General features: G+C 33.6%; 2 protein-coding genes across 3 annotated transcripts in view; one reads left to right on the plus strand and one right to left on the minus strand.

Annotated features, from left to right (window-relative positions):
- LOC134843931 (galactosylgalactosylxylosylprotein 3-beta-glucuronosyltransferase 2-like) overlaps nucleotides 1-10,258 on the plus strand; it is a 405,495-nt gene that overhangs the window by 284,130 nt on the left and 111,107 nt on the right. The window lies entirely within an intron of this gene.
- LOC134844489 (uncharacterized) lies at nucleotides 8,479-10,252 on the minus strand. Its single transcript, XM_063861192.1, has 2 exons — nucleotides 10,244-10,252; nucleotides 8,479-9,977 (listed from the first exon to the last, which is right to left on the minus strand). Exon 2 carries the CDS (start codon nucleotides 9,972-9,974, stop codon nucleotides 8,565-8,567), a length of 1,410 nt encoding a protein of 469 aa, XP_063717262.1. The 5' UTR covers nucleotides 9,975-9,977; nucleotides 10,244-10,252; the 3' UTR covers nucleotides 8,479-8,564.

Here is a 10,258-nt window from a genome sequence, read left to right on the forward strand (position 1 = left end):
CGTCTTAACAAAGAAGGATCGCGAACAGATAAAAATAACTAGCGAGTACAATTGTGATCATTTGCTTAGAAAATAACATGAACCTACTATGATCAACCGCGTGTACTCCTATCTGAGAGCTTCACTCGGCTGTTTTCTAAACAGTATGACTTTCGCAAAAAGTGCAGCACAATTATTGCCTAGAAATAACAAAAAATAGAAAACACCGATGTTAACGGGTAAAAATTGTAGTTTTTCTTGGATTTAAAAGTTTTGATCCGTATAATTTTGACCTCAAAATAAATGTTATAAAGTGGTTAAGTAAGGTTTTTTTTAATGGTTAGAAACATAATTGAGCAATCTTACACAGCGCGTAAAAGATAATGGCGTGAGTATTTCAGACTGGAAAACAATTGAATGTGGTATTTCACAAGGTTTCAATCCTAGAACCAATTATGTTTACTTGCTACACAAATGATCTTCTTTTAAGATTTAAATCTGCTCCGAAAACTTTGTTCGCAGACAAAAACTAACAGCACTATTTTACAAATTTATACAATTTAAGCCGTGTGAATTCATTTGGGTTCTTAGACTGATTTCAAGTTTTCAATTATAAGTTATCTTATTGAATTCATCAAATTGCAGCAACAGAAAACTATGTAACCAACAGGCCATCAATTAAAACACCATTGTATTATTGTTGTTATTGTTCTTAAAAATGAGTTTCCGATTTAGAGATATTGCAGTTTTACTGTTTTGAACTTTTTTTTTCATTATATGCATTGAAGTAAATTTTTTTTAAAAAACCGCAAAATTACTGTGATTTTATATTTGGCACATACCTGTGGACTTTAGGTTGCTCCATTCTTTGAAACAAAATTTACTTTTTTTTAATCTACCGGAAGAAGCAAACACTTTTTTCTTAATGTATATTTTTATTCGTTTCGAATTTACCTTACAAATACAACCTGTAGGGACAGACGTTTAGTGGGTCCTAAGATCACATAATTTTCCCTCACCAATCACAGATTTCAATGCTTTGGTTGCATGTTTAATTTATGATTCAAAAACTTAACCATTCTTTCTTTTCGAAATTTTCTTGCAAAATTTAACATAGAAGACTTATTTTGTACGTTTAAATAAAAACACTATGACCTTGTTTTAAAAATGGATAGAAAAAACTATTAAAACTGGTTGTTTTGAACCGTGGATTTAGTGGAAAAGTGGCGAGCCGTTGCAAAAGTGAACTAAAGTCTGCAGTTTCTCGGCAGACTATTTCTTTTCATCAAAAACATCTCGCGAAAAATCGCATTTTTTGTATTTGTTTATTTTGCAGTTGAAGTTTTTATTAAAAATTTTAACATATCTGCCGATTAAGAACACCAATTGTTTGACTTGTTGTAGAAAAAATTTGAAATTGTATAAAAAAAACTTGTAGAATTTTAAACAATTACAACCATAGATTAAATTAAATATGAACATTCCATATTAACTTTGGACATTCTACAAAAACCGCAAGGTCTGCGGAAACAAAACTACCTTTCAAAAGTTTTGTGTTTTCGAGATATCGCAGTTACATAAAGTTTTCGTCGAAACTTTTTTTTCGGAAAACTCAAAAAATTGAAAAACTAGACCATGTCATCTAAAAAAAAACGCCTCGCAAGAACGATTGGCACATCATCTTAGACTCCAGTTTGCCCTACGTTTTTTAGAATTAGAAGTTACAATTGTTTTAAAAAGATTTTCTTATATCTTTCAAAAACATTTGATTTCTTGTAAAAAATAAACTGTAAAAAAAAGAGGTGCATATTTTTCAAACATTGCAATTATAGATTAATTTAACTATGGACGTTCCCCCAAAAAACTGCAATTTTTGTGGAAAAAAAATTATCTCTCAAAAGTTTTGTGTTATCGGATATCGCAGTTTTCTATAATTTTGTTGAAACTTTGTCATTGAAGAACACAAAAACTGTTCAAAATTTGACAGAAAATCCGATCATATCATCTCAAGCATAATATTGGGCACATAAATCTAGACTCCAGTTCGCCCAAACTTTTCTTTCTTTTGAATGTTTCAATTGAAATTTACTCCATACGATATGCTTTGTCTGCTTGATTGAAAACAATCTGACCCAATCACAAAACTTTGAGCTTTTCACTATTGTTAAATAGTTGTTTTGAATCGTGGATTTAGTAGGACGGCAGCGAACCGTTGTAGAATGAGGCTCAAGTCTGCAAACTTGCCGCATACTGTATTTTGTCGTCAAAATTGTCTCGCAAAAACCCATAATTATCTCATTATAAGTCAGCTTTCAAAGATATTTACTTTATTAATTTTACCTAATGAATTTGCATTCACTAACTCTAAGACAACCCGCACCGAAGTTTCATGGGTAATAATCGATTATAATGGATTTTTGTTGACTAAAATGTTGTCTATATAATTGATTATCATGTCAAATTTAGACCACGTAATCGATTTTTAATCGATTATGATCGATTATTTTGAAAAAATTTAAATCCATTATATTTCATTATAATCGATTATAATCCATTTTTGTTTTCAATATAATGGATTATTTTTTGTACAAAAAATCCATGAAAATTGATTAAATTTTATAAATAATGACACAAGTTTTTGCAACTTTCTGCAAAACTCGAACAAACACGTTCATCCAGGGGCGGCCAATATGTAGTAATTTTCCAAAAAGTGCCCAAAATCAGCATTTTTGATCAGTTCCTCACGTCAACCCCCCTCCCCACAAACGTACCCCCCTCTCTCTAGTTAGGGGACATCTAACTGCAGTACGGGTAAGCGTGGGGGGTGGGGAGTTGGTGTCGTATCTATAGGTAATTTTTTGTAATTTTTCATAAACTCGATTGAAAATAGAAAAAATGAAAATATGCGAAAAAACAAAATTACTAACTTAAGTTTAACAAAATTATGAAAAAATGAGAACAACACACAAAAAGATTTGAAGAAATAGGTTATAATCCATTTTAATCGATTAAAATGGATTATTTTTCTTTTTGATAAAACGTTTTGAAAATAATCGATTATAATCGATTATATTGGGATTTTATTGCTTTAAAAATATTATCATTATAATCCATTTTCAATCGATTATAATCGATTATTTTTGTTATTTTATAAAGACTGACAATGAAAATCTAATATAATCGATTATCCATGAAACTTCAGTGCGGGAATTCTTCGACATACCTGCTGATTGAGAAAACTTAACCTTTTGTTAATTTGTAAAAAGTCTTTTTAATATCATCACCAACTAGAGATGAATGGCAAGCACCAGTGCTACTTGGAACATTCATGATTGTTGCGACCACTGCAAGTAGGCGGAAGGTTTTTTTCTCGGGATCGTTTTAATTTTTTCCTACGCAAACTTAGATAGCTCATACAATCAACAAAGTCAAAGATGTGAAATATCAAACGACAGCTCTTTCAATCGTCTAAATTCTAATCACTTGTCCAAGTGTTTATAAAAAAACGGTAGGAAGTTTTTGTTTTCTAGTCGAATTTGAAAAGTCGTTATAAGGTGAAGCTTTTATTTGAGCCAGTATAAACTTTATTTAGAAAGGTTACCCCGAGGCTTACTAGATGAAAACATGAAAAAATTTCGAAAAAATATCAATTCGAAAAAATCTACAAAAAATTGAATAGAATTTACAAAATATTTTGATTTTTTGTTATATGAAAATGTTCCATATTCGTTCGTTTCTTGCACACTGATTGGCTACTCTTTTTTATTAATTAAATTAGCAAAAAAGTTAAGACAAGACAAAGACAGATTAATGCATGCATCACATGCAATTTGAATTGCATGTGAATTTGAATTTTATTTTTTTATTTTGGTGAAGCATTATTGCAGAAACGATGATACGAAGTTCAATATGAAGAATAAATACGTGGAAAAATTGGTAGTAAAACTCAATCATTTTCTAATTTTTTTGAAGAGAACTGCAGACTGCTTTTAGAAAAGCAGTCTGCAGAATGAATACACAACGATCATTGAAAAAACCTCGTACAACCAAACCCGATTGTTTTTGAGAATTATTATTTAGTCATAGATCATTTGCAATACCCAACAAAACTTAAAGGTATAACATTGAAGCTAACAAAGTCACTAGAAAACAAATTAGCTGGACCTTGAAGACGTAGTGTAAAGAAAATCAACTCAAACTCTTCGTTTGATCTTAAACTGAAAAACAAATTACTAAAAAACTCAATGTTCTCTGTTTGATCTTCATTTTCTGGATAATTAAACTCAATCTACTACCAGCATACACAAGTTTCAAGTGCTAGAAACAAAGAGAAAATTTTTTTTTTAAATTTTCTCCCAAGCAATGCTCAACAACCATTAAATTGCAAACTTGTTCTTCAAAAAATCAGTTCAATTTGGAGCCAATTTCAAAACTTAATTGCAAACATTACAAGAGCAACTGAACTTAATAAAAGATGAAAAATATGTTGAGTAATTGTTTTTTGTCCGTATTTAGTAAATCTCTGTCAATTGCAACCTACAGAAATACATTTTGTTTCAGCTTGACTTAAGATTGTTTCATCGTTTTTTAATTTATTATTAGACATAATCTCCCATAGATAGTTTGCAAAAAAAAATTGAAAATTACTGCCGTAAAAACAAAGGTAAGAACCAAATTCAAGTCCAAAACAAAATTTACAACAAAAAAGATGCGGGATGATCAAACTAGGCTGCCAACAAGTTTCTTAGTCCTAAATTTCGTAATTCATGCGTGCAGCTTCAGTTTTCTGAGTGATTGCTTTTTTTTCATACATTCGAAGAAAGTAAGGAATATATATGCTAGGGGTGATTTTTTTATTCAGACCACAGTTTTTTTTCTCGAAAATTTTCCCTTTGGTGGATCGATCCATGGATCTTCTTGGTTCAAGAAGGAGCGCTCTCACGACTAGACTTTGCTGACGTAGAATTAGCTGCGAAACTCTAACTTATAAATTAACGTGACTAAAGCGCTGTGAAACTTTGATGCTGAAAGTTTAAGGTGCATTATTTACGCCTGGCGAATTATCCCGCATCACAAAATTGGTCGAATTTCAATTGAGGCAGGCTTATTGATTTTATCATCAATTCCATACACGATTCCTAATATTTAGCTTAAAATTCATAGTTTGTCAATATTTCATTAACCAAAAACTAGTTGAGGCCATTTTTTATGGACAGTTGAAATTTTCAGGGCTTTTCCTTGATACGAGCATAAAACTGCGATAAACATAAAGCCTCATCCAAATTTTCATATACAAAAATGTCACGACTGAGATAAAGAACTTCATTATCAGAGAGAGTTTTCTCAATTTCCTATCATTCTCCGTATTTATATTTTTTCGGGTTTAATTTGCTCATACTATTCAAAATAGTCAAATCGGCAATATTAAAATATTTGAAAAACAAGAATATGTTAAGATACTATAGTAATTTCTCAGTATTCAAAAATCACAATAAAAAAGTATCAAAATATGAAACGAAAACTTTACGAACTATTTACAAAATTCGATTAAAGTTACCTTCGACTTAAAAGCTTGTACAAGACAAAAAACAGTTAAAGCTGGAGCAAGCTGCGTTTTTTGAAGCAAATCTTTCCATTCATTTGGATTGCTTTCCGAAATGTATACATGTAGATTTGCAAAAACCTGATTGATGCTTGCCCCATAATCCCCGGGTTTTCGTTCGAAAGCTTACTTACGCTATAATTAGCAAGGTTCTTTTATGCATTTTAATTTTTTTGAGCCAATCGGTAGAGCTAGTTTTTTCAAATTCCTATTATTCTCCGTATTTGTATTTTTTCGGATTTAGTTTGATCATACCATTCAAGGGAGTCAAATCACCTATACGAAAATGTTTAAAAAACAAGAATATGTCAATATATTATAGAACTTTTTCAGTGTTCAAACTTCAAACCAAAAAAAAAAGAAAAAAAACAGGGTGGAAATATGAAACAAAAAATCTACGAAAGACTTACGAGTTTCGATTACAGTTATCTTCAAATTCAAAGCTTGTACAGGACAACAAACAGTTAAGGCTGGAGCAAGCTGCACTTTTTGAAGCAAATCTTTTCATTCATTTGGATTGCTTTCCGAAATGTATGCATGTAGATTTGCAAAAACCTGATTGATGCTTGCCCCATAATCCCCGGGTTTTCGTTCGAAAGCTTACTTACGCTATAATTAGCAAGGTTCTTTTATGCATTTTAATTTTTTTGAGCCAATCGGTAGAGCTAGTTTTTTCAAATTCCTATTATTCTCCGTATTTGTATTTTTTCGGATTTAGTTTGATCATACCATTCAAGGGAGTCAAATCGCCTATACGAAAATGTTTAAAAAACAAGAATATGTCAATATATTATAGAACTTTTTCAGTGTTCAAACTTCAAACCAAAAAAAAAGAAAAAAAACAGGGTGGAAATATGAAACAAAAAATCTACGAAAGACTTACGAGTTTCGATTACAGTTATCTTCGAATTCAAAGCTTGTACAGGACAAAAAACAGTTAAAGCTGGAGCAAGCTGCGTTTTTTGAAGCAAATCTTTTCTATTCATTTGGATTGCTTTCCGAAATGTATACATGTAGATTTGCAAAAACCTGATTGATGCTTGCCCCATAATCCCCGGGTTTTCGTTCGAAAGCTTACTTACGCTATAATTAGCAAGGTTCTTTTATGCATTTTAATTTTTTTGAGCCAATCGGTAGAGCTAGTTTTTTCAAATTCCTATTATTCTCCGTATTTGTATTTTTTCGGATTTAGTTTGATCATACCATTCAAGGGAGTCAAATCGCCTATACGAAAATGTTTAAAAAACAAGAATATGTCAATATATTATAGAACTTTTTCAGTGTTCAAACTTCAAACCAAAAAAAAAAGAAAAAAAACAGGGTGGAAATATGAAACAAAAAATCTACGAAAGACTTACGAGTTTCGATTACAGTTATCTTCGAATTCAAAGCTTGTACAGGACAACAAACAGTTAAGGCTGGAGCAAGCTGCACTTTTTGAAGCAAATCTTTTCATTCATTTGGATTGCTTTCCGAAATGTATGCATGTAGATTTGCAAAAAACTGATTGATGCTCTCCCAGTAATCCCGGGTTTTCAAAGGAAACCCCACTGACGCTATAATTTGCTAGGTTCATCTTTATGACTGTTGATTTTCTGAGCCATTCAGAAAAACCGTCTAATCCATTAAATACTTTGTAGCCCGTTGACTATTTCTCTGACCTGCAAAAAAAAGCTCCGATGTTCGTTCTCCTACACAAATTTTGCGGTGTGGACAGGGTTTTATGGTCGAGGACAGAGTTAATGGAAATTAATCTCGATATAGATCAAAAAGTGATCGCAATGCCAAGAGATTGAAATTGATGACTGTCTAGACTTCTCTTGATTTTGGTCGATGACATTCTGGACTTCTCTATCCTCGACTGTTTTTTAACTCAAACAAAAATCTAGTTTTCTCTGCGTTAGCATTTTTTTTTACAAATGAGTAAAAACAATTTTTGCTCAATATGCTGGCTTTCACTTCAACTTGCCGTATCATACAAATGACAAGTTGATATCCCCGTTTATTTCACCCAGACCAATTTTGTGATTTCACCCATCAGGATCAAAATTGGGTTTCTTCAGACCGCTGCGGCTGAAACTCAATCTTTAAAAACTTTGCAGACCAGAACATGCGGCAACTGGTGGGAAATACCCAATTTTGATCACGATAACCTGAATTATCGAAATTCGGTACTAATTCTGTATTGTAAAACAAGCGAAAACCTGAATGTTCCGACTGCCTTTTAAGGTCCATGGAGCAGTAATAACATGAAAAAATTAAATGTAAAAAGACTGCTCGTATCAGGTCAAAGGTCTATGGAGCAGAAATAAGATCAAAAAATAAATGTAACAGAAAAAATGACAACTTTTTTAATTTGAGATTTTTGTGAAAATCATCCGTCCACACGCCATATAAAATAAAAAGTAACAAATCTCCAAGTAAAAAATCTCCTAGTAACAAATCTTCTAGTAATCTCCTAGTTGTTACGCTCCTAATAACAAATCAATTATGGCAGATATGCTTCCTTGAGCCAATTTGGAACGATTTCTAAGACGGATTAAATTTCCGCTTTACGCATTAAGAGCGCGAAATATCGCGCGGTAATTTTCCCAAATTGGCCAAAATGGCAATCTTTGAACCCCCATTACTTTGCAAAAAAAATCACAGGTGAAATATCTTTTCAAATTTAAGCTCAAGCCAACAATACCTTCTGAATTATTTAAAAAATTCAGTCAAAACGTCTAGTTAAAAAGTCGAAGTTTGTCTGAAGAAAAAAAACGCACCCCGAGCATAAATATTCCGTTACTTTTTTAACGAAATTCAGCACAACTAGGACTTGTAAGCGCCTGGGTTTTGATCTTTTATCATGCGTGAAAAATTCAGTGAAGCAAAAATTTTCAAAATCGATTTCTTAATTTATTTATTACGTCAAATTAATTACTTTTAATTAAAATTAAAAATAAAATGGTTATTGATATTGTTTCAAATGTGCACTGTGTGCTCAAACAAAACTTTCTTTCACGTCCCCGTTGTGTGAAATTCCCTGTCGGTTAAGCGGATGTTGGTATCTGTTCACAAATTCATAGTTTAAACTAGCGTAGTCGTTTCCGTTTCCATGGTGGCTAACTGAGCCCGATAATCGTCCATTAGGAATCGTATTCGGACTTGTCGGAAAAAATATGTTTTCTGATTCGAGTCGCGAGGACCTCGCCTGAAGCACTGGTGACGGCGTTGACGTCCCAATTTCCTGCTGATAATGAAGTGCCAAATCTGTCATTAAACTGTGACTTTGCTGAATGATATTCAATAGCGACATGTAAATATTAGTCGTACTGTGAGCTTGCACTCGGCTTTCGGATCCGACAGAAGCGTTGCGACTCCGGTGTTGCCGGATATACTCCGACTCACGATTGGCGACGAGAGAGACACTATGCTCGTAGTCTCGTGCAGACTCGTGTCGCGTCGGAATATTCCTTCGACCTCGTACCTGCTCATAATCACTTCCACTGAAGCGTCTTCCGGAAAACCCAGAAGCGCTTAGAGTAGCGCCAAGCAGCGAAGTTGTATCTTTATGTACAAGTTTTTCTTGTCGCTTGTTATCTCCATTGTACTCAATGTTTGACATAACATTCCCTGCTTTCTTTTGCACCGCTTTTGATAACACTCTGTCTTGCGCTCTGACCGGGGATCGAACCGTGGCCTCTAGAGTTTCAGAAGAACGCAACTTCGACTCCAAAATAGGCGAATCCCCTTCGCTGCTTGAGTTTTCAGTCGAGTACAGCTCAATCGAGGAGTTTTGAGCCCACTCATTGGAAGCAGAGGCTGATTCGTCTTCGAAGCTTTCGTCTTTGCTTACAATCGGCTTAATCGGATTCTTTTCTTCAGGCTGGTCAAGGGGAATTGTTAAAAATGACGGATAATCGTACCTGGAGGGCGGCAATTTTTCCTCCAAAAATTCAATCGATGATTTTTGAAATCTAATTTTTTCTACATTTTGTCTGAAAACTTCATCCGATTGAAACTTTCGCTTTGCTGTGCCTCTATCTTTGCGGGGTTCAACTGTAGGCGTGTTTGTTGTCGAGCTTTCAGATGATGACCATGACTGTTTCTTCACGGATATTATGCTTATCGGGGATTCGACATCCAGCCCCATCTGCTCTCTTTCGGCGAAAGAATATTCGGAATAGTGAACGTCCGCTTCTGTGACCGGCGCCTGAGTAATTGTGATCATGGGCTCATCCAGCCGAATGAGTTTGTGATCTTCGTCTGGTTCGCTGTCGTCACATTCGCTACTGCTATTCTCGCTGCTGCTGCTAGCAGCCATGGGAGGTAACTCCACCATGTAGTCACAATTCTTCCTGGAGGGAATTTCGTCTTTCAGGAATACTTCTGCTGACTCAGACTCTTGCATGCTCTTAAATGGATTACAAATTTTATAAAAAAAACATTATGCGGCGCCGGATTGAAGTTTTGCACGACTGAATAATTGATACAAGCTAATTACTTTATTTGAATTACACTGAATTTTTCATGAGTTACCTTTGCAAACTCTTTTTAATGGCGTTGGTTCACTTGCATTGGCCATAAAATATTGCACCCAAAATCGAAAAATGCAAAAACCGAAACTGCAAAAATAAATTAAATGTGTTACAGAATTCACTTTTCGAGAATGTTACTTACAATAGAACATTCACT

The sequence above is a fragment of the Symsagittifera roscoffensis genome, chromosome 4 (genome assembly GCF_963678635.1).
Source record: "Symsagittifera roscoffensis chromosome 4, txSymRosc1.1, whole genome shotgun sequence".
Classification (NCBI taxonomy): Eukaryota; Metazoa; Xenacoelomorpha; order Acoela; family Convolutidae; genus Symsagittifera; species Symsagittifera roscoffensis.